Source organism: Anolis carolinensis, chromosome 3 (assembly GCF_035594765.1).
Source record: "Anolis carolinensis isolate JA03-04 chromosome 3, rAnoCar3.1.pri, whole genome shotgun sequence".
Lineage (NCBI taxonomy): Eukaryota > Metazoa > Chordata > Lepidosauria > Squamata > Dactyloidae > Anolis > Anolis carolinensis.
Genome location: NC_085843.1, coordinates 238,522,777 through 238,547,473, shown reverse-complemented (window position 1 = coordinate 238,547,473; position 24,697 = coordinate 238,522,777). Strand labels below are relative to the sequence as shown.

Here is a 24,697-nt window from a genome sequence, read left to right as displayed (position 1 = left end):
TTTAACACACCTTGAAAATTCTGGAACACATATTAAAGGATATGATAGCAAATGAAAAGCATATCTGATTATTTTCCTCAAGTTACATTCAGCATTCTATATATTGTTAATACTCTAGAATAGATGGTTGGAGATTTTTACAAAGTGGACATTCCTGTGTATCTCTGGAAACTGTTTTAATGAACTGTGGCAAGACAGATCAAATCTGTATTCTATGCAACTCTCTAGAAAGGTTTGTTTTGTTTCTGTCTCCTCTTTAAAGGTAAAGTAACCTGTGTTGCAACAGAAGAAAAGGAAATGTTCTGCACCACCAATAAGGGAGTATTGTTTTATGAATATCATCATTTATTATTTCCATGCAGAATCCATATCTGAAATCTCCTCACTTTCCTTTAGCATCATTTTGAAATACCAAAAAGAAAACAAAGAACAATGCAAAGTACAATAAGAGAGATATTCTTCCTGACCATATAACCAGAAGCTGAGAACTAAAGAAAATGTATCTCAGCTAATGGATGACCCTATGATGCAAGCAATTCAGTATCAAGGCCTTTGAAACTACATGCATAAACATACTTTTGTATAGGAATACATATCCAAGTAATGTTGTTCCAGTAAAAATTTCTAAGAGGTGTTCATGCAAAACGATTTACTTATGTTTCCTAAGAGGAGTCTGGAAGGAGGAGCCATAACTTTTCATATATCAAAAGATAAGCACCACAGTATCCAATAACTTAATACACATTTGCTTCTCCCTTTGTTGCTCTAAAAAAAAAAACATAAAACATAAAAAATACTTCTATTAAGTCAAGTTACATCCCACACTGTAAACACACAAGGAAGAATGTAAAGATCAATTTCACAACTCAGGCATTGAGGTCTGCATTGTACTTTATATTTTAATCTTGTAAACAATCTCAATCTGTCCCAGTGTGTTTACATGGACATATATAGAGAGCACTGACTGGATTAACTTCAATATACCGGTAGTACAGATTTAATTAGCAGCAATAAAGTTGATGAATGGTCCTGAGAATTCTGCTTTATCGTATGAAAGCAAAACAACTAATATGTATATTGCGCTGCAAGTTTTTTGACAGACTTTTACACCTCTGCATGCTTAGAAAGCTTTGGCCACCAGAAAGTTGTGGGAATGTCTGATTTTCTACATATCTTTCTTTTACACTTCAGGGCCATAAATTGTCATAATGAACATCAGAAACAACCCACACACTAAAAAAGTCTGGTACCCACCTTTTCATAACTTGCTCATTTAATTAGCCTTCAATCAGGCACATTTCTTGGCACCTTAAATCTGTCTAATCCTCCACTGCACTGCTATATTCCCCTCTGACTAGGTGATTGCTATTTATAGCCTGGCAATCTGCCCAGTATTTTACTTTTATCCACAGCAAGACAGGTGGCTTAGAGCCAAAATAGCTATTCATACACATCAAGAAATTCTAGTTACCTTACTACATCTGGTGGAACTAAGGCGGATAAATATGAGGAACAGAACTAGAGGCAGTTTTATTGAAATGAATATACAAAAGAGTTTCACTTATCCAACATAAAAAGGCCGCCAGAATGTTGGATAAGCGAAAATGTTGGATAATAAGGAGTGATTAAGGGAAAGCTTATTAAACGTCAAATTATGATATGATTTTATAAATTCAGCACCAAAATATTATTATTATTTTATTATTTTATTTTTGTATCCAGCCTCCATCTCCCCGAGGTTCACATAGATACAAGCCCAACAACACAAGTTAAAACACAGAACACCAAAACATCATGTTTTACAACAAGTCTGCCACTTGTTTGGGAGCGTGGCTGCAATTGTGTTGTTGCTGGGCATGTTGGCCCGCTGTGTGTTGCTGCCTAGAGAGACAGCTGTGAATCCGGGTGGGAAGCAGACTGCGTTGAATACAGAATGTTGGATAAGTGAAGGTTGGATAAGTGAGACTCTACTGTAACACATATTCTTTGAGGGTCACTTCCATTATAGCTTCAAGACATGAATCAATATTTACAAGTCACTCCAGTTTTCCAAGCCCATGACATTGGGGTTCTCAAGCTCCTAAGAGCATGTGCAAGCATTTATGAATTTTTATTTACAAATTCATAATATTTTTGTTTGAGGTACATTAAAGGTACATATTTGTGTAATATAGTGTATATTATCATTTATTGTATTGTTCAATGTGTTATGATTTGTTGTTCTATTTATATTATGTTATACTGTATTGTTCTGGGCATGGCCCCATGTAAACCGCCCCGAGTCCCCGTTGGGGAGATGGTGGCGGGGTATAAATAAAGTTGATTATTATTATTATTATTATTATTATTATTATTATTATTATTATTATTATTATTATTATTATTAAAGCATTTGAGGTATCATTTATTTCCAGAACCTTACTTTCGGTTCATGTTTTATGCAAATTTTCTAATTGCTGACAAATAAAATTTGACAAATAAAGTTTCTTCTTTAATTTTATTGCCTTTTTCAAAAGTGAAAGTTCACATATGCATGCTTTTCTTATTACTACTCTTACCCCATCTAGCAATGATCTGCAAATATTGTGTGATTTCTTTCTTGATTTTATCTATTTGAAGAGCATTTTGCAAGAGGAACTGATTTAACCTTCAGGCATAGTTTGTTTGTTTTTAGTTTTGCAATTTATGTTACAGAAAGTTTAATGAGTGATCTGAAATTGTTTTGGGGTATATATAATGGTTTTTTCTACTACAGAAGCCAAAACTAATGAAATAAATGAATTTATACACACAATTGATGTCTGGCTAAATAATATGCATATCCTCTTGTCCTTGGACTGGTGAGTCTCCAGGAGTCCATCAGTTTGAACTATGAGAAAGTCCTGAAGAGGTGGCAGTTATTTTTTTGGGAATGTCTACACTGACCACTTAAGTTAAATGGACTTGGATCAGTTCCGTAGTCAAATGCCACACAGAGCTGATCCTGGGTAACATGAGGCAAGGCTACCTTAGTTTGATCCTGCTTCGCATTAACCACAGTAAGGGGATAATGCAAATTATGACCCAGAATCTGAAATATCCCCAAACTTTGAGCCCACTTGAACAGTTGGGCAGTTTCTTGAAAGGCAAATGTAAAGAAAGAAAGAAAGAAAGGATGAAAGAAAGAAAGAAAAAGTTGGGTAGATTCTTGAATGGAACCAGTTGCAATTGTTCTCACTCTAACCCCATGTTTACTCATGAATTTTAACTGGTTAACCAAATCCCCATGAGTGTCCTATGAAGTTTATCTGTCTTGAGTGTTCACTGAAGTTTATTGATGGAGCCTGATTTCTAAATTATTTTGAGTTATGGAACTACTCTTCATGATTCGCTAAAAAAAGGTTTCTAAACCCCCCCCTTCCATTTTTTTTTCTGGCTATGGCTCTGTGAGGCTGATCTAGTGTACATCACGCTGGAGCGGCCCAGTATAGTAGACCAGGGTAGATCTGCCCTTTATTTCTAAAGCATTACTTATCAAGCTTTAAATCTTAACCACAAATTATTACTATCCATTTCTGGAATTGCTGCAGCATACTTAATGTTATATCTATAAATGCATGCTAGTTTTTATTGGGAGAACAAATAAATGCAAACATATATATTGTCTTCTTTAACATTCTTCTAATGAAAACAATTCTATTACTTAAGCCTGATAAAAAATGTTTTGTTACTATTGGCACCAATGGTGGAATGAGAATCGCACACTTCTTTGGATTTTGAGGTCCCAGGAGCTAAGAATTGTTGCCTAATATATCTGTGTTTCAAAAGAGCTCTGTTTTTAAATTCACAATGAGCTTCTTAAATGAAAATTATATCAGTCATGTTACTACTAATAAAGTCTGAAGTAGGGTTGGGCTTGAATCCTGTTTCATCTGTTTCATTCATGGTTTTGTACCATTTTGTCCATTCGGACTGCATGGAATGGTACAACCCCACGGGAACAAATGAAACAGTGAAGCGAATGGCAGAGGGGAATGGTAGCCATTCCCCTCTGCTGATTTTCGTCGCTTGGCTGTAGGCCCTGGCTTGTAGGGCCTTCAGCTAAGCGCCAGACGTTTGATGCTTGTAGGCCCTACGAGCATTGAGCGCTCAATGTCTATGAGCATCAAGTGCTCGATGGCTTGTAGGCCTTGGCTGCTGGACCTACCGTCAAGTGCTCAACCATTGACCCGGCAGCCAGGGGCTACGAGTGTCAAGTGTTCAATTGCAGGCCCTGGCTGCCGGGCCTACCGTCAAGCGCTCGACGGTAGGCCCGGCTCGCAGGGCCTGGTGCTTGGCCACCAAGGACTGAATTTTTGTTTTTGTTTTTAACCTTGGATGGAAAAGCCCATTCATATAGGTGCTCATTTCTGTCAGTGGCGGACGGAAACAGAAATGGGGCCATACAAATGGAACAAACAGAAACAGTAAGCTATTTTATACAAATGCACAACCCTAGTCTGCACTTCATCTTCTTTTCACTGTTGTACCCAGTCCTCTGACATTAAATTAGCAACATTCCAAATCACCTAAACCCTTTAATTCAGATAGTAGCACCCTACCCAAGGGCTACATTTCCATCACAATTTGCTAGCTTTCCAAGCTCTTTGAGACTGTATGTAAAGACAAATTGGCCACTAAGTAGTTTTACAACAACCCTAATCTCCCTAAATAAAGCAATGTTTTCATTTCTGTATGACTTTAGCCTTAAGTGGTGATATACATTCTTATAATCCATAATCTTTATCCTCTATTATCTGAATCTATTATATGGCATAGCTCCAACTTTCCCTGTAATATCGATTTGTACTTTCTGCAGGCGCTTCTTCAAAAATTCTGTACATAAGGCCTGCAAACCATGAATAATGGAAAATTGTTCCACCACAGGCAAGTCCACCATGAGCAGTCAACCACAGGATATCTCCAAGCAATTTTTCCCCTCCATCTGAATCAAACTTCCTTCTCAAAAGGGCCAGAGGTTCTCCTTTACTACACCAGAAAGTACCATGACTATACCGGCGACACAATTTATATTTATGATGAAAGTTTCCTAACTACATGTAAAGAAAAACAACACTAATTTCCAGAAAAGTCCTTATATTAACTAAGAAACCTGTTCTGCATAACAAACCTACAAATTAAATCTTTCAAATCTTGTTTCTCGACTAGTTACTTTAATTTTCTTTGAAAAACTTTTAAGGAAATGCGTGAATATAAAATATACAATTTAATATTGTACATTCTCCCCTATAAAAAACACTGGATGGAAAGAAGTTATATAACACTCTTATTCATCTGTACCTCGGCATCCTGAACACTGGATGAAGAAATTGATTAAATCCAGAAGTGCTATGTCCCTGTCTTGTTTATACGATTCAATCCAGTCATCTACCACACACTGTAAATTAAAGAGAAATATATTAAAATACGTATTTCAGAATGTTTATAAAATGTTGGGAAGTAATATCACTTTCTAGAATGGCAGATAAATTTAGAACACTGTTTATAATTATAATGCTTTATAAACAGTACTTCTTATTCTCCATATAGCCTCATATGCATATAATGCTAAATGATGGTGTATAATAACTTACATAAGAAAAGCAGACTAGCCTCCCCATACAAGAGAGGAGGAGATGAGAGGGAATTCCTTTTTGTTTTTGAAACAAAAAAATGACTGGCACACACATAATAGTGCAAAAATACTACGTTGGCCAGTCAATTGTTGAAATGCTATTCCAGATAAACCTCAATAATAAAATTAACATTTATGTATGTATGAATCATAGAATCATAGAATAGTAGAGTTGGAAGAGACCTCATGGGCCATCCAGTCCAACCCCCCGCTAAGAAGCAGGAAATCGCATTCAAAGCACCCCCGACAGATGGCCATCCAGCCTCTGCTTAAAAGCCTCCAAAGAAGGAGCCTCCACCACAGCCCGGGGGAGAGAGTTCCACTGTCGAACAGCTCTCACAGTGAGGAAGTTCTTCCTGATGTTCAGGTGGAATCTCCTTTCCTGTAGTTTGAAGCCATTGTTCCGTGTCCTAGTCTGCAGGGCAGCAGAAAACAAGCTTGCTCCCTCCTCCTTATGACTTCCCTTCACGTATTTGTACATGGCTATCATGTCTCCTCTCAGCCTTCTCTTCTGCAGGCTAAACATGCCCAGTTCTTTAAGCCTCTCCTCATAGGGCTTGTTCTCCAGACCTTTGATCATTTTAGTTGCCCTCCTCTGGACACTTTCCAGTTTGTCAGCATCTTCCTTCAACTGCGGTGCCCAAAATTGGACACAGTATTCCAGATGTGGTCTGACCAAGGCAGAATAGAGGGGGAGCATGACTTCCCTGGATCTAGACGCTATACCCCTATTTATGCAGGCCAGAATCCCGTTGGCTTTTTCAGCAGCTGCATCATATTGTTGGCTCATGTTTAACTTGTTGTCCACGAGGACTCCAAGGTCATTTTCGCACACACTGCTGTCAAGCCAGGCGTCCCCCATTCTGTATCTTTGATTTCCATTTTTTTCTGCCAAAGTGAAGTATCTTGCATGAATACCAAAGGTGAAACTTTAGTTAACTTCAGTTTGTCATGCCATGTTTTTTGAAGCAACAATATTATCAACACTATGTTTAACCTCAAATAAAGCAATTTAAACCTTAGATTATTAAAACTTTTTAAAACTTATGTTGAGCACAAAGGAGACATAAAATAGTAGTTAATAAAAGGAGAAAGACGGCTTTCTGATCACCTCTTTTAAGCCACACATTAGGCCTAGCTATCAGATTACTTTCCTAGAAAGACTTATTACTACATATCACAGTACTGTTTCTCACCTCACAAATGTAATCCTGTATCCTGCATTTTACATCTCATTTGAGACTTAAGCAGTCTATTAAATGCTCAAAGAGATATTCCTTTTATGTAATTTCACATTAAAGAGCTAGAATGTTAACATTCAGTTAACTTAATGAAACATACAACAATCATCCATAAATTTACCTGCATAGCACTCTTGCCCATTTTCACCACTTCAAACAAAGTTACAGGGTCCCCTTCTCCATTCTGCTGTGGGTGGCCATTAGCTCTTCCTCGGCCTGTCCCTCTATTTCCAGTTTCAGAACGAAATTTTTCTGCTGGAGTCTTTCGAGGCTTCTTATTGGCAGACTGAGAAACAGAAGAGTGGGTGGAAAACTTTGATGCTTTTATATCACATTCATTATTTTTGTGCTTATACTTCTTTAATTACTGAATAAAGACCTACGAAGAATCATACATGCCAAAGAGTAAGTAAGCAAAAGAGCCAGCACATTACTAAAACTCATCTTAAAGTAGCAAAATGTAAAATACGGACTCGTTTATATATAAATGTGGTTCTGGTATATATTAATTCATAGAAATGGGGATTTGTGTCTTCACTGAGCCCTATTCATAACCTTCTAGAATAGAATAGCTTTTCGGCAACAACCTTGCTTGCCCCTTCTACTGCACACATTCCCATGAATCAAATTATTCTGCTGAGTTCTAACAGAAAAGGAACATCTGGCAAGACATGAGTAGAGTGGATGTAGGTGGTTTGCACATGTTCACAGATGACCATTCCAACTATCAAGGTTACAAGTAAGCAATCTGTTGTCTTTCCTTGTGGTTTCTGTGATTTACACAAATGGAAAACTATCCAGCAGATGGATTAGAGGTGGGATATGTCATGCCAGCAATGACGAAAGAAAGAATGACCAAAGGAAACACCAGCGAAAGCTTTAAAATTCGGCCACCACACAAGTGTAAAACTCAGGCCTATGGGTCGAATTTAGACTGCCATGTCATTTTATGTACCCCTCCAGGTGCTGGACTACAACTCCTGTATTCTTCATCATTAGACATCATGACTAAAGCTGATGGGGGGTGGGATTAAGTAATATCACTAAAAATGAGTCTGCCATCCCTGTCTACGTCTACATCTGGAAGACAGTAATACCCAGCCACAAATGGTCACCCAAACATATAAAAGTGATATAAAAGTGGAGGGCAGCATGGCATAAGTCAGGCATTAATACTCCTGCAATGAAAACAGTTGTTGTAGCTGTTCTTTCATAAAATGAGCCCCAAGAAACTGATGGAAAAAGAACCTTATCAATTCAAATGACAAAAAAGAATATGTGTAAAATCAATCTTAGAAAGGCACTGGCATCTCTTTCTTAGTGCCATCATAAGACAGAAAATACCTAGTTTTTCTGATGTGCTTGGTTCATGTGACATAAAACCCATAATATTTATGAATAAAGAGATTATTCCTTAGTATTTCTAGATTTGCCCATGGGAATTGGAAGAATGACTGACAGGCTTGGAGTCTGCAAAGCTTAAGATCAGGCATGGGCAACCTTTTTAGCTTGGGGGCCAGGGGATTGGTGTCGGGAGGGGGGGTGTTACACACGGCAGTGTGCCTGGTTCATGGCCGAACCCAGGAAGTTATGCTCATCAGCACCAGCTCCAGGCCTTCTCTGTGACCATCATATTGACTTGCCATGTTTTTGTGTTTTAAGGCTTTGCATAAGAAGAAACATGGAGGAGATTAGGGAAGTCACACATGGCTGCAGCCCCAGTCCCAGGCAGAGCCTCTTCCTGGCCTGCACCTTGGCCTCCACTGCCACTGGAATCAGTTGCTCCTCACCAGCACACTCCCCTTCTTCTGGGCCTCTGCCCTCAGTGACAAGGAGGGCAGCTGATCCTCCTCTTTCTCCTCCTCCACTGCCACCACATGGGCATGCAGGTGCCTAGGGCTCTCCTTCCCTTCCCTCCTGTTGTTCTTCTTTTCAAGAGGGAACTTGCCCTTGAGGAAGGTGGAGGTGGCAGAGAAGAAGGAAGAGGAGGTGGAAGAGGAGCCACTCTCCTCTTTACTAGGGGCGTAGTCCTGGAAGAAGGAGAACACATTGGCTCCACGTGCACCAATGAGGAGCAGCTTAATCACGTGGAAGTGGAGGCCAAGGTTCAGGCCAGGAAGAGCCTCTGTCTCTGGCTGGTGCCTCGACTTTATGTGTCTTTCCTGGTCCCCTCTCAGCAAGAAGATGTGTTGGGACAGCCATGTCCTCATGCTTATAGGAAGGTGAAAGATAGGAGGGCCTGAGAAAAGAGCCCAAAAGTCCACATCCAGGGCCCGGGCCTGGGTTTACCCATATCTGCTTTAGATGGATCTGTGAAATCATCTTAGATATTCTGGTTGTAGTATAATTTTGTCCTTATGAAAAGCCTTAGAACACAAAAACATGGCACGTTAATGTGATGGCCACAAAGGAAGCTTGAAAGATAACAGCCACAGGTCATAGATGGAGAGAGCCTCAAAATGAAAGCTAGAGGAGTCTGTAGTTGTTGTGTCCGCTGGCTGTGGACTGTGAAATAGGATCCCTCGGCATACATTGTTGACATGGGTCCATCAAGCCAGGGTTCGGAGTACCAGTCTCAGGATCATCAGGAAGTGAGAGTTGTGGTGCCAGATTGGGTTGAAGTGATCAATGAACCATCTCTGTAGGGGTCACAGACGGAGTCAAACAGTGTGATGCTACCATTGATGCCATGTAGTAAGTTTGCCGGATGATATTGAAGGACAGGAACCTCCGATGTGCTGGGCGCACACTGATGTGGAGGTATGCATCACAGAAATCAATGGTGGTGAACAAATCTCCCTCTTCTAGCAGGGGCAGGATGGTTGATACTGTCACCATTCAGAACCTGTTTGGGACCAAAAAGGTGTTTAGATCTCGTAGGTCCAGGATTGGACAAAAGCCTCCATCTTTTTGGGGGGTGGTAAAATATTTGGAGAAGGCTCTTGCATCTTCCTCTGAAGAAACTGGTTGGATGGTTCCCTTGCACAAAAGAAAGTGCATCTCATCAATTATGGCCTGAGAAGTCTGAGTGTTGTGGACGTTTTCTGTTGGGCGAAATTCTTTGAATTCTAAGGCGTAGCCTCTTTGGACAATATCCAAAACCCATGCATCTGAGGTGATGTTCACTCAGGCATCAGTGTAGTGTGCGAGGCGGTCGGCAAATAGATGCATCTCGAGATTGATGGGAGCTGTCGGACATGAGATGCTCGGTGGATTGTGGATGGGTAGCAGGTCGGGTGTTTTGATGGCAGTGGTAGGCAATGAGGAATTGGCACTATCAAATGCGGCATTTGGACTGGTTGTTGGCCAGATTCATTGCCTCTGGTTGTGATGGGGCTGGCATGGAGGTTGTACCGCCAGGGCCAGGGGCGTCTTCTGCTGTTGCCAGTACCAAGGCTGGTTAAAACATCTGTAACAGGGCTGGTGCCATCAGGTTCTTTGGTGGTGTTGAGGCTGCGATTGCATACTGCCATTTGCTGCAAATAACTTGAGGTCTTGGTTTGACTTTGTCATCAGTACCGGCATTGAAGAGACCTATGGCATCAAGGGGTAAGTCTTCGATAACTTGTTGGAAGGTCGTCGAAAAGCAAAAGACCAGGACCATGCGTGTGAACTAGGCTTGCTCAAATAATTCGATTTCCCCGTTACCCGTTATTAATTCGTTACTTTCGTTAGTTTTGAAGCAATATACGGCCTTGATTGTCCACACGTCTGGATATCGCGGTTTCGAATCGCGAGAGGCCGTTTTTTGTTATGTCGTCGTTTTTTTCGTTAGGAAAAAAAAGCTTTTGCAAATCACCCAAACTCCCACCATTCAGGCCCTTTCCTTTTGCCCCTCAGCAAAAGGGGCGTCACGGGCTCAGCCAATGGGAGGGGGCGAGGGGGAAGGAGGCCGAGGAGGAGGAAGACGGAGGGGGGAAATGGCTGCCGCCGCCTCGCCTCAGCTCAGGCCTGGTGTCTCTCTGTGAGGCGAGAAGGCGGCGGATGGAGCCGGGAATGGAGAGACCGAGAGAGACAGAGACACACAGAGATGGAGGCTGGCGCGGGGCCCGGCGGTGAGGAGGAAGAGGCCCAGGATGCGAGGGGGTGTGGGCCAGGCCCGTCCTCGGCTGCTCCCAGGGAGGGAGGGAGGGAGGACTACGACTCCCAGGGGCCCAGATTCGCACCCTCCCTCCCCCCAATACAGGTCTCCATACGACGCTACATGAACTTGAATGGATACTGTGGTTGTGTTGTCGAAAGCTTTCATGGCCGGGATCACACTGTTGTGGTATGTATTCCGGGCTCTATGGCCATGTGCCAGAAGCATTCTCTCCTGACGTTTCACCCACATCTGTGGCAGACATACTCAGAGGTTTTGACGTCTGTGCGAAGCTAGGCAAGTGGGGTTTATATATCTGTGGAAGGTCCAGGGTGGGAGAAAGAACTCTTGTCTGTGGGAGGCAAGTGTGAATGTTGCAATTGGTCACCTTGATTAGCATTGAATAGCCTTGCAGCTTCAAAGCCTGGCTGCTTCCTACCTGGGGGAATCCTTTGTTGGGAGGTATTAGCTGGCCCTGATTGTTTCCTGTCTGGAATTCCCATTTTCTGGGTGTTGTTCTTTTACTGTCCTGATTTTAGCTTTTCTGTAGCTAAAAATGCATATAAAATTGATTCTATAGGGAGGATAAATGATTGGATTTCAACTCCTACAGCTTAGCTTTCTCTGCCAATAATGGTACCATACCAAACTAAACCTCCCAAGATTCTGTAGCAGTGAGCCATCTTGGATATTGTAAGGGATTTTTTATTATTATTATTATTATTATTATTATTATTATTATTATTATTATTATTATTAGACCTTGCTCCCAGGAAGGTGCCTTCGCTGTGGCTCCCAACTTATCTATCTACCTTTCCACATATTCTCCACATTGTGTGTATGTGTATGTATATTATATATACATGAGCCCCGATGGCGAAGTGTGTTAAAGCACTGAGCTGCTGAACTTGCAGACTGAAAGGTCCCAGGTTCAAATCCCAGGAGCAGAGTGAGTGCCCGCTGTTAGCTCCAGCTTCTGCCAACCTAGCAGCTTGAAAACATGCCAATGTGAGTAGATCAATAGGTACCGCTCTGGCGGGAAGGTAATGGCACTCCATGTAGTCATGCCGGCCACATGACCTTGGAGGTGTCTGTGGACAACACTGGCTCTTGGGCTTAGAAATGGAGATGAGCACCAACCCCCAGAGTCAGACATGACTAAACTTAACGTCAAGGGATACCTTTACCTTTACCTATATATACACACACATATGCAGGGACTATATATATATACACAGTATATATCACACACACACCAATTTAACAAAGTTTCAGCCACAAAAACAAAGTTTCTGAAGTAGAACAATGACTTTCACAGTAAAGACAACCCAATTTAACAAGAAATAAGACTTTCAAACCAGGAACAGATTTCTGCAATTATTAAAAAATGGTTTATTATAAAAGCTATGAAAATTCGCCAAAAATCAGAGGATAAGGGAAACGTTCCAAATTTTGGTGAGCTATCAGTGTTAAATGTGTTCTACCACTGTACCAAGTTTGAAGAAGATCACTCAAAAAATGAGGGTGGGAGAGTCCTGTAAAGTCCTCTCCCTCTGTGCTGTTTTTGGGAATTGCGCATGCGCGTCCGCCATTAACGAATTAATTTAGAAAATAACGAATTTTCGTTAATTTCGAATTTTTTGGGGGGCAAAATTCGGAAATGACATCAGAAACGAAACGCTGGCGCCTCCTGCTTTTGAAACGAGTTTAGAATCAATTTTTTCATGGATCGCTCAAGCCTAGTGTGAACACACTGCAATAGTGTGAGCGATCATCTTGCCTGTAGTGTCATTGCTGTGTTTCGTCATCTGGATCTGGTGATGTGCTAGGGATGTGGCTTCTTGCTGGAGTGTAGCAAGTACTGCTTGGTCCTCCTCCAAGAGTTTGACGTGGAAGGGTTACAATATTTCTCAGAGCAGTTGCTGGTATGTGCCCATGAAAAAATCAGTTTGAAATTCTTGTGAGCATGGAAGCTCCAGAATAGTTTACGACTGACAGTCAACCCTCTTTCCTTCCCCGCCAGTTGACATCCAGGTTTGTTCGCCTAAAGATTACAAGGCCTTCACCACTACCAAGTTAGGGTCAGGGTGGTGTTTTAGCCAGTCATAGTGTTGTGACACAGACGCCTTAAAGAGCCACGCACACTATTTAGTCCAACAAAGGTTTATTACAAAAACAAATAGAAGCTCAGAGACACTTAGCTTCAGTGTCTCTGGCCAAAACTCAAAGAATTTACCCAAGCTGGGCTCCAAAAAGCAAACGGAAAATAATCCGGGTTAAACAGGAGGAAAAACTGGATTAAAAAGCAGTCAAAGTAACCAGCAAACAAGCAGCACTGTACACAAAGAGTTCCAACAAACAGTGCTGCACCCAAAGAGTTAACTGCAAGGAGGAGTTGCCAAAGCCAGCTGAAGTCCAAGAGTCGTCGCCGAAGAAGCTCAAAGAAACGTCGTTTCCAAGTCTGTCAAACAGAGTGGTCATCAAGTCAGTCCGCAATCCAGGAAGGGAGAAAGCCACACTCACGAGAAATCAGTTCAAGTCAAAGATCCACAGGTGACATGAACTCCAGGCTGCAGAACCTGGACCCTAAAACCCAACACGAGAACAGCGACAAATACACACGATACAATAACGTAACCGACACTTTGCCTTCTGCAAAAGTTCCTCATTTCAGAGCCTACTTTTATCTTACACATAATCATCCGATGATGAGCTGGCCTCCACCCCATCATCATCTCTTACAGCTGTCCTTGTCTTCACACTTGAATCCCTGTTTCCATCCCTCCAGTTCCTTCATCTCTTGTCAAGACTTAGACTTCCCCATGATTCAGATGTATCTCCCGTTTGCCAATCCTCATGTCCCGAAAATCCCACAAACGTGTCACTAGAGGTTGGCTCTGCACATACATCCCTTACCTCTTGTACCTTAGTCCAATCCACTGTGTCCTCCCCATCCTCATCACTCCCAGACCCATCATTCCCAGAGAAATCCATAAACGTATCATCATCTGTGGGAGCAGTAAGTATATCCTGGATCTTCTTCCCCTCCCGTTCTTCATCTGACTCCTGCTCTCAAGTAACCCTCTTTGTGTCTCTATTCCCATCCACCACATATCCTTCCTCCCTCATTCACTCCCCACCACTAGAAAACCCTTCGAATGTGTCTTTATCAGTAGGTGTCATATCCTGGATCCTTTTCCTTTGCTGTTCTTCATCTGACTCCTGCTCGCGAGTAGCCCTTTCCCCCCTTCTGGTACTCATACTACTGCTTGCAACATTATTTACAGGCTCTACTACAACACTATCTCCCCCCCCCCCCCGCAAAACCCCCCACCAGCAAAGCCACAGATTGGGATAGTTCAGTAACTACAGCAGGACGGTTTTTTGATGTTGCCAGATTCAACAGAGATCGATGAAACACAGGATGCACTTTGAGAGACGGAGGCAAGTGCAAACGGAATGCCACAGGCGAGATCTTCTTTATAATTGGATATGGCCCTAGGAAACGAGCTGTGAACTTACTGCCAGATGGACGTAAGTTTTTAGAAGACAACCAAACAAAATTTCCCTCATTTAAATCTTCCCCAGTCTGTCGTAACCTATCCGCCTGTTTCTTTTGAGAGGCCTTGGCCTCCAACAACATCTTTCTGGTCACATCATGTAAGGCTTGAAATTCAGTAGCACGATAAGTGACTTCAGATGACACTACATCTTGCGACGTAGTAAGGCTGGCCTCCTTGTAGGCACAACTGGTACCTCCGAGGCCCTAGAGAGCAATGCAGTCATCAGGACCTGCTTTGATGCCCAGGCTTGGGCTGCTCTGGCCAGGCAAGAAGCCTGGCAACCCTTTTCTGGTGTTGCCTCCGGTACTGGAAAGAATTCTTACCGGGCCTGAGCTGGAGGAGTCGGGGCTGACTGAGGCAGAACCCGCACCCACAGGATTGTGCAGGTCAATTGAGACAGAAAATAGCACTAACTAATACTATATCCATAGAATACCATACTATAAATTCTGCATTGACTTGATATTAATATTAAAACACAGTAATTAAAAGCATATTAAGACAAATAAAAATAATTTAATGTAATAGTTTTACTGTTTTGCTATATTATAAAAACAGCTTTTAAAAATTAAAATATTATTTCTTCAATTTTTTACCAGTTGCCTGAACTTCCAGTTAACTGAGAGTCTACTGCAGTTTAATAACCATCTTCAAAGTTTTAGAGAAAACTGAATCTATGATTAAAAAATTAGGCCATGCTTTGAAAAGGCCCAACCTAAGGTATTTGAAACTTTACATAATTTTGTATCTGAGAACAAACTACAGTTCTCTCAGAAAAGAAGAGAGAAAAATAATGAAAATATCTTTCAAGAAGCACTTCCCAAAACCTGGAAAAGAGAACAACAGAATTCAAATCCTTTTGAAAAATACTTCTGAGTTGACAGATTAGCAATCAGAAAGAAATAGGGGTTGATCAAATTTTCAATAGCCGAAAAGTTTGATTATCAAGGATTTTAGTAATACGTTTTCTCTAGGAATCTTTAGGTCCTCCAGCATATTATGGCAAATTTTGCTGTGAGCAAAATTTAGATTTCTCTTCTGGTACAATTCTATGGTCATCTTCTGCCAGATGTTAACCATACAATTATACTCTCAGATGAAAATTTGTTTTTTATTCATGGTTTTTCCACTTTTGAAGGAGTCCTGTGCCCCTAATCTTAGAGAGATGACTGTACTTTAAAAGTTTAATCAAGGAAAGAACCCTTAATACCTTTTGGGCAGACATCAGCAAAGAATACAAACAACTTTCTGACAAGGTACTAAAGTTTCTGTTGTCATTAACAAATATGGATTTGGTAGAGAGGTCTTTCTCTTCTTAAAAATTAAAAACGTAAATGTTGTAGTAAGTTGATTGTAGTTCCACATTGAAGATTGTACTTTTGCATCAGCTGAATCTGATTTTATAAAAGCATGTGACTCAAAATAAGCTCAAGGATCATGCTAAACATTTGTTTTGTATACAATATTTCTAGTGTGTTTTATAAATATTATTCCAAAATATATTACAGCTTTTCCATTATTAAAAAGCGGAAGTAGCAAACATAATGTATTAATGTAATACAGTTTTTATGTAATCTGTGATGAATATTTAACCCCATTTTGAGTTATTTATTAATAGTTACAACATACACATTTGAAATAGTAATTATATGAATTATAAACATTTTAATAATATTAAAGAGTATAATTTAAGGGAATTGGCTCTTAAGGGGTATACAAGTGAAAAACGATTGGAACCACTACTCAATTTAATTATTGAGCAATATTCTGTGTGCATGTGAATATGTGCATGCACCCATGCACACACAGTTGAAGGATTATCCTAATTCACAATAAAAGTCGTAAGACTGGAGGAGGGGGCCCTGGTCTGAACATGAATGTAGGTTACTAGTCCTTACTCCAAAACTAAAATTTATCATATTATTTTAACACCAGGAATTATTTCTACATTTGCAGCTATACAAAAAATTAGCATAGAATTTTAATATAAGTATATGAGTCCATCACTAGCCTTTTATTATCAAACATTTCACTATGCCTATCATCCCTTATGCTTTTGGAACAGTTTAGATTCCAAGATCAAAATACGTTACCTTTTAAATAAAAAGAATAATATATTTTAAATTTTCAGTTGGAGTATCAATTTTGACATATTTTCACTCTCTTTTTTATGCCTTTATACTTTATCCAACTCCCTCATGTCAAACCCAGAAAAGGATATTCTCCTTGAATATCATTTATCTGATGAAAGCCTCTCACAGAGTGGTGGCAGTAGAGTGTTTAGTCTACATATCTGATAGCACTTATGACTACAAACATATCCATGTGGTCTGAACGGAGTGCAATTCATTCTGTATTTTGGTATAACAAAACAAGGTAAGTTTTAAAACTATGTTCCACACATATATTTTCTTTCTTGTAATCGATCACAAAATGATTTTAATGGTACATTTAGAGAATTCATGTAAGAGCAGGTTTAAATTGCTTGTCAATTTCTAACTTTATGTGACACACACACTGGTTTTCAGCTAGTCCTACTAACAGCTAACAATAACCCCTTAAGCCCTCCTAGAATTTCTTAATATTTCCAAATATCTCTCTACCCCTCATTTCTTTGTACTCATGACTCATTCCATCTACTAGAGTTCCCTTATTGCCATTCTTTCAAAGCATTTCCCAAAGTCTTATACTTTGCTCTGTGACTTGATATTTCACTTTCAGCAGCCATATTAAAAGCTGCTGAATTCAATAAAGCATATCTGGCATTTTATGCTGTGGCCCATTCCACATTTCTCAAGAAGTTTCTGATTATTATCACTTCAGATAAGATTTGATGCAAAAAAGTTGATATCAAATTTGTTAATGATTCAGATTAAACAACCAAATATATTATTTTTTCCTTTTCAGTAACTCTGAGAAAGGAACGTTTGCACTGTAGATATGCTTATTTCAAGATAACTTACAAAGATGCTGCATTTTCTATTAGTGACTGAAAAGGAAACTTTCAGCATATAAAGCCTATTATTTCACAGCAGCTTTCAATGCTGTGTTAGATTATTCTGACTCGATGTGCACTCCAATTAAATGATTCTATCTCATAACAACTGCACAACTGTGAGGTATGGTTGTGAGGTATTCCATACCTCACAACCTCTGAGGATGCCTGCCATAGATGTGGGCGAAACGTCAGGAGAGAATACTTCTGGAACATGGCCACACAGCCCGAAAGACATACAACAACCCTGTGAACCCGGCCATGAAAGCCTTTGACAACACACTGTTATGGATTACTTCCCTTGTCAACTCTCATGCCATATTCATTAACAAAATGTTCCAGGTTCATGTTACTTAATTATTACTATAGCCAAAAGCACTATTGGCTTCCTGATGTACAAATGCACTCCTCATTAATCTATGAATTCTCCTAAAGGACAGCTGCTGAGACCTCTAAACTATATATCAAATGCCTGGCCCCTGCTTCTGGCATCCATGATTCACAAAGACACACACACACACACACACCCAGAATGAAGCTTTATATTCTGTCACTCCCAGCTGTTCACTAAACAACAGAAGTAAAGCATATCAAAACAGAATTGGGAAGAACTCCTTTCATAAAATGACAGCCAATATGAAATGGAAACTCTACTTCATAACCCAGTTGTAGGTCAGTGTTGTTTTTTTTAGAATCATAGAGTTGGAAGAGACCTTGTGGGCCATCAAGTCCAACCCCTGCCAAGAAGCAGGAAAATCACATTCAAATATGTTGAGATTTCACTGATATCTTGAAAGATATCTACTGAGGTTTGGTTCCAGACCCCTCATGGATACCAAAATCCATGGATGCTCAAGTCCCACGATATACAATGGCATATTCAAATGGCAGCCCTTTATTTGTTTAATGGTTTTAGTTTGGTTGTTTATTGGTTGTTGTTCGTCTTTCGAATTGAATGTTTACCATTTTTCCGTTGGAAACCGTCTTGAGTCGGGGAGCTAGGACGGGTTACAAAAAAAGTATTATCATCATCATCATCATCATTTTTATAAAATGACAAACTATGGATTTTTAATTGATATTTTATTGGTATGAATTATTGTAATGTGTTTTATTTTAGTGTTATGTCTATGTCTTTTAATAGTTTTATGTTTTAACTATGTTGTACCCCACCTTGTGGAGAATCGGCTAAGAAATAACAATGACAAAGATGATAATATGGGGCATGCCAATGCATAGTCGATTGAATTTGCGAATTGGTTAAATCAGGCATGGGCAAACCTTTTTGCCTTGGGGCCACATTGTGGGCTGGGCCAGTAGAGCTGGTCTGAAAGGTAGGGCGGCTGGGCATATGCTGGGTGGGACAGGCCTGGGAGGGGGGGGACTTGGGAAAGGGCAGGGCCAGGAGGGGCAGGAGAGGCCCCGGGTCACACTCAATTCGTCTTCCTGGCATTAGGACAGAGCTGCTTGCCCCATACTTATGCCAGAGCAAAATGAGACATGTGGCGACTACCCCAATCCTCCTTCCCAATCCTCCTCACTCAATCTTTGGGAAGTCCTTTCAGCATTATGCTGGAAGGACAAGACAGGCGATGGCTGAGAGCCTTCCAGAGGGAACGCTCTTGGCCACTACGTGCCTTCCCTTGGGCCATCCTCTTGGCATAAGGACGGGGACACTTGCACCGTCCTTATGGAGAGTGAGACATGTGATGGCTGAGTGCGCCTCAGATGTCTCTCAGCTACTACTGCATAAGGAGACAGGCTATTGCATCCTTATGCTGAGAGGACAGGGAAATTGAGGAGGCCTGTGGTAAACAGCCCCCGGGCCTTAGTTTGCTCATGTCTGGGTTAAATTCACAAATCCAGAGCCTGTGGATCCAGAGAACCCAATACAGAAGATAGATTTCTACTGTTTATGCTAGATCTAAACCCACAGACCCTGTCTGGGTGTTTGGCCCTTACTCGCAGCAATATTAAAATTTTTGAAATAAGGTCAGAAAAACTAGAGAATAAAAAATACTTTAAAAGCTATTAAAATAGTTAGATTGAATTTTACTTTGGAACAATAAAATACATGAATGGTACTGGGAACTGTATAAATGTGGGTTGAGGGATGCATAGAGATGGCAGGTGATGGAAACTGCAGAAGAAGGGCAACTTAATGGCTGACAGTATATTTTGGAACTCTCCCCAAAGAGACTAGGATGGTTCTATCCTTGCTCTCCTTCCATTAGCAGGCCAAACTATTTATGTGCTTTCTAATTCTTTTATAAACTAGTATTAGCCTTTTAACGCTGTGTGGCACTGTTTTTAAGGTTTGTATATATGGAACAAATGCTTTTTTTTAGTATATAATGTTTTAACTTTATAAACTGTTTAATATAAACTGTTTTAATTCTCACATTCATACATTTTAAATGTTCCCATATAGTGTTATGGTTGAGCCTTCTGGCTCCGGTACTGGGAGACGAGGTCGTAAGACTCCTCGAGAGTCAGACTCTTTTGAGGAGCGTGAAAGGAAACGGCTCCGGGACTTATTTGCAGAACCAACAGATGAAGACTCATTTGAGGGTTTTACCGAGGGAATGGAGGAAGAGATGGTTAGCTCAGAGGAGGATGACATGGAGTGGACTCGTGTGAGGGAGGATTTGGGTGTCACCGGCACTGATAGCATGGGAGGCGATTGCCGGGTTGCAGGATCAGACCCATGGACGGGCTGGAGGGATGGAGCGGGATCCGCAGCTGGGGATTCTGTGGGGCGTAGTCAAAGGTGTTTTAGCTCTGATGAGGATGATGATGATGAGGCACCTGGAATTAGGATAGCAGCTGACAGCGATGAGGAGTTATGAACTGGGATAAAATGGGGTTTAGGATCAATGGCTAATTGCGTTGGGCAAGGTAATCTGGACGAACGCTTGGGCTCTTGTTGGGGAACTTCCTGAAGACGGGTGTGATTCGTTGCTGGATACGTAAGTTACCAAGGACACTGGGCATAGACGGCGGGAGGAACTGTGTGGGGTTTTTCTGTGCAACTTGTGTTTAATCTTGATAGCTTGGACCTCCGTCGTCTTTTTGACGGACATTAATTACCTACTCTGGATTGACGTTGGACTGACTGACTGACTACGACCTTGGACTATCCCTTCTGTGGCTATCGGTGGAACTCGTGGAACTTTAGACGCTCGCACTTGGCTTTCGACCTCGGACCGGACTGGGACCCTGCTGACCGCCGTGATCCTGATTGATGTGCCTGGACCCGGATTTCGCTCATTGCACGGAGGAGTAACAGCCTGAGTTACTCATCTGTAGCTTTTTGGTAGCAGAGAGGAATCTGCTGCCAGCTTTTGATATTCATTTTGACCTTTGTTTACCAACTTTTGTTTGTTTAAACTGCCAGGCTGAAGTAAGCACTTTTGAGTTAATCCGGATTAAACTCCTGTTTAATCCGGTTTATTCCTTCGAACCGTTTTAATTCAAACGGAGCTGTTTCTGTTACTTTTCACACTGAAGACAAGTGTTTGCCTAGTCCTTTGTTTTCTACGGGCATTTTTGTGTTCTGTAACTTTAATAAACTGTGTTGTACTCTATCTGGTGGCGTTCTGTCTATGACATATAGTTTCTGTCTGTATTAAACAGATTCATCACTGACATCAATTATTGGGGGAAAGGTGGAATATAAATACAGTAGAGTCTCACTTATCCAACATGAACGGCCGGCAGAACAATGGATAAGTGAATATGTTGGATAATAAGGAGAGATTAAGGAGAAGCCTATTAAACATCAAATTAGGTTATGATTTTACAAATTAAGCACCAAAACATCATGTTATACAACAAATTTGACAGAAAAAGTAGTTCAATAGGCAAGAATGCTACGTAGTAATTACTGTATTTACAAATTGAGCGCCAAAATATCATGATGTATTGAAAACATTGACTACAAAAATGCGTTGGATAATCCAGAACATTGGATAAGCGAATGTTGGATAAGTGAGACTCTACTGTAAATAAAATAATAACACCATCATCACATAGTCTTATTCCAGATGAATACACAGCATTTTTTCAATGCAGAATTGTATGAACTAATGGAGAACACTGTAGTTTCATTTATAGTTTGGTAAACCTAAATAATATATTTTTCCTTACTGTTCATCTCAATAATTTGTTATAGATTACATTAATTAAAGCACTCCACCCATCATAAATAAGATCTACTAATGTCAATTTTATATTTATGCATCACTGAAATAGTTAAATTGACTTTAATATATTGACTACTGATACTGGATTGAAAGAAACAAGGCTATATAATGAATTACAATGCATTTCTTCCAATTATAGTACATTTAGTAGTAGTATACCACAGAATTTCTTTTTTTAAAATAAATTTTATTACATTACTATTCATTTTGTTACAAAGAAAAGAAAATCTTTACAATTCATATAATTAAACCTTTTTCTTCCCCCAGTGTTCTACCCATTATGCTCCCCATCACCAGAGTCCATTTCTTTAGAATCCAACCAGAACCTCATTTCTTCTGGTTTTGTAAAAAGATTAATTGGGGGGGGGGGGGGGGGGGGGAGCACTGCGAATGCAAAAAACAAAAAAAAAATGTAGGGAGCTGCATGTAGCTAATGGTGTAGAAAATAACATATCCACATTTTCCTAACAGGCCTATTTCTGAAGCAACTTCCTTTCCTCAAAAAATGTGGGGTCATAATAAAATAATATGGAACAGTGTGCAGACGTAGACACCTTTCTTTCTGGGTTGGAATTTAAGCCAGTGCTGAGACTTCTAACTACAGTGTTCCCTCCCTACTTCACAGTTCACTTTTCGCTCCCTCGCTGTTTTGCTGGGGTTTTTGTGGTCAAAGGCACTCTCAGAATGCCTTGGACCTTAATGCTATCCAATCAAAAGTGGTATCTATCTATCAAACTAACCAATTAAACAACATAAAGCAACTCACAGAAGACTAGGCTGAGGCAGCGCCTGCCTTTCGCACATGCACTCCTACCCCGCCCCCTCTTCCGGGAAGGCTTGACTTCACTGCAGGTTTACAGCCTTCTCTGCCAAATTTCTGCCCGCCTCACCAAGCTACAGTGCAAAATGGGCTTGGGAAGGAGAGAAAGGCCACCTAACTACTAAATATAAGCTATAAATATTAAAATAAATATAGTGTCCCTATTTTGGGGATTTTCACTTATTGCGGGTGGTACTGGAACGTAACCCTTGCGATAAGTGAGGGAACACTGTAATTTTATAGTTGGGCTCAGTCTAAGTTACACAAAGTTACTTACTTCTGGCCATGGCCAAAAGGCATTCACAGTTTATTAAATAACTATTACTAAAATACTCTTACTATTTCTGCTCAGAATGGACATAAAATAAATTTTTCATAAAAGCAATTTTTTCTAAAATTGCCGGTTAGCAAGCAGCTAATAATTCCAACAACTGCAGCTCATTTTTTTCTCACTGACTCAGAGACTAATTAGAAGAGAACCTAAGGAATCTATAATAGATTCTCCTAACATTAAGACATGAGGCATAAATCAACTTGGGAACACCACCAAGACAGGGGTTTTAAATCCAATTTCCCTCTGCATTTTTTCCTAACCATGGATGAGGGCAGAGATGGCAGAACTATTTGCATAAGAAAACAGGAAACAGAATACAACCTTGCAATAGAAACGCATGAATGAACTCCACCCCCCCCCCCACACACACTTTGGGGGGGGGGTTAAGCACATCTGGCAGGGATTTGAGTAAGTACTTTCTTAGATAAAAATCTGTACTTGCCCCAAACAAACAGGTGAGTGTAGGTACTGTGTATCTTATCGAACTTAGGACGTTCACACTGCTCACAAAACAGCTAGGATACGGCCCACGTATAATTAGCTCCACTCTCTGTGTGCTCAATCAAGGATTTGAAAGAACATGCTACATGCATACAGGTCTACATGTACGGTATTTTCAATGTGACAGTATTTCAATGAACACCCTACATACATAGACACGTAAATAGGTATTCCAAAAACCATCCTCTTCCTACATCCACTGTATGAAAGCATGCATAAACAAACAAGGCTCACAGAGAAGAATCTCCAAGTCAGAAAATGGACAGACACCATTCCTTTCTCAATTGATCCACTGGCTACCACTAATTTTCCAGTAGCCAAATAAATAAATAAATAAAATGATGGGGTACATGCATAATCTGTATTCATCATAGGAGATAAAAATTATTTTTCCTTTGGATCACTCAACCATAAATATTTCCTGAAAGATAGCATTACGAGTGCTCAGTCACTGACTGAATAATGCTTTGTTCTATCTTCAAAGTTTACTATCAAATCTGAGTACCATTTAGAAAGAGACAACAGAATGCTATGTCTTTCAGGTCAAATGGGATTGAAGCACCAAATTACAAATAACTGCATTTAGTTAAAATGGTTAAAAAAGTATTTGATGCCATGCTGTCTTAAAGTTTTATACTGAACCTCTGAGAATGTCACATTGCATTATTTTCTCTAAAAGTATAGTCAAACTATGTCAACTAATTAAAAGAAATAGCTTTCAGACTAGTGGATTTTTTCTAATATGAGTTTAGCTTCTATTTCTAAATTAGAGCAACAGGGTTGCTGGTGTTCATAGTGAATTGTGTGTTACAGAATAGACAGATGCAAGAGTTATGTTTACCTGTCTTAAACTATATTTACTTATCCAGGAACACAACCAGGCTGTCAAAATCTGTCATGGAACCCTGATGACTTTTGAGCTACTGCTAACCTAAACATCTTTTAAAGGAATATCTTTTTGCTGCTCACAAGATGATATTATTTCCTGTTTAACAAGGAGAAAGTATTGTGAGTCAGGTTTTTATAATTCAGGTTCATTACTGCAATTCACTGAGAAAACAATAGAGACTGAGTTTAGTACTGAGCACACACTGAAAATCTATGGACACAAAAGTACTTCCATCTGATTGAGTTAATGACTAAAATCGAAGAAAATGAATAGAACCCCAAAGGTACAAAGTGTAGTTGCCTGATCCATCAAGGAACACTTCAATAAATTATCCCAACTCTTGCTAAGAAATCTGAATGCCAATTTTCAAATATTCCAAATTCAATAGAAAGTGATACCCCAAAGCAATATTCAT

General features: G+C 40.2%; 1 protein-coding gene across 3 annotated transcripts in view; it reads right to left on the bottom strand.

Moving 5' to 3' along the window:
- stag1 (STAG1 cohesin complex component) overlaps window positions 1–24,697 on the bottom strand; it is a 135,298-nt gene that overhangs the window by 34,828 nt on the left and 75,773 nt on the right. For all 3 annotated transcript variants that reach the window (XM_008106421.3, XM_062976459.1, XM_062976460.1), the window contains 2 exons: window positions 7,016–7,180; window positions 5,320–5,416 (listed from right to left, as the gene is read on the bottom strand). In XM_008106421.3, coding sequence (XP_008104628.2) covers window positions 5,320–5,416; window positions 7,016–7,180 — 262 coding nt within the window. The remainder of the gene's footprint in view (window positions 1–5,319; window positions 5,417–7,015; window positions 7,181–24,697) is intronic.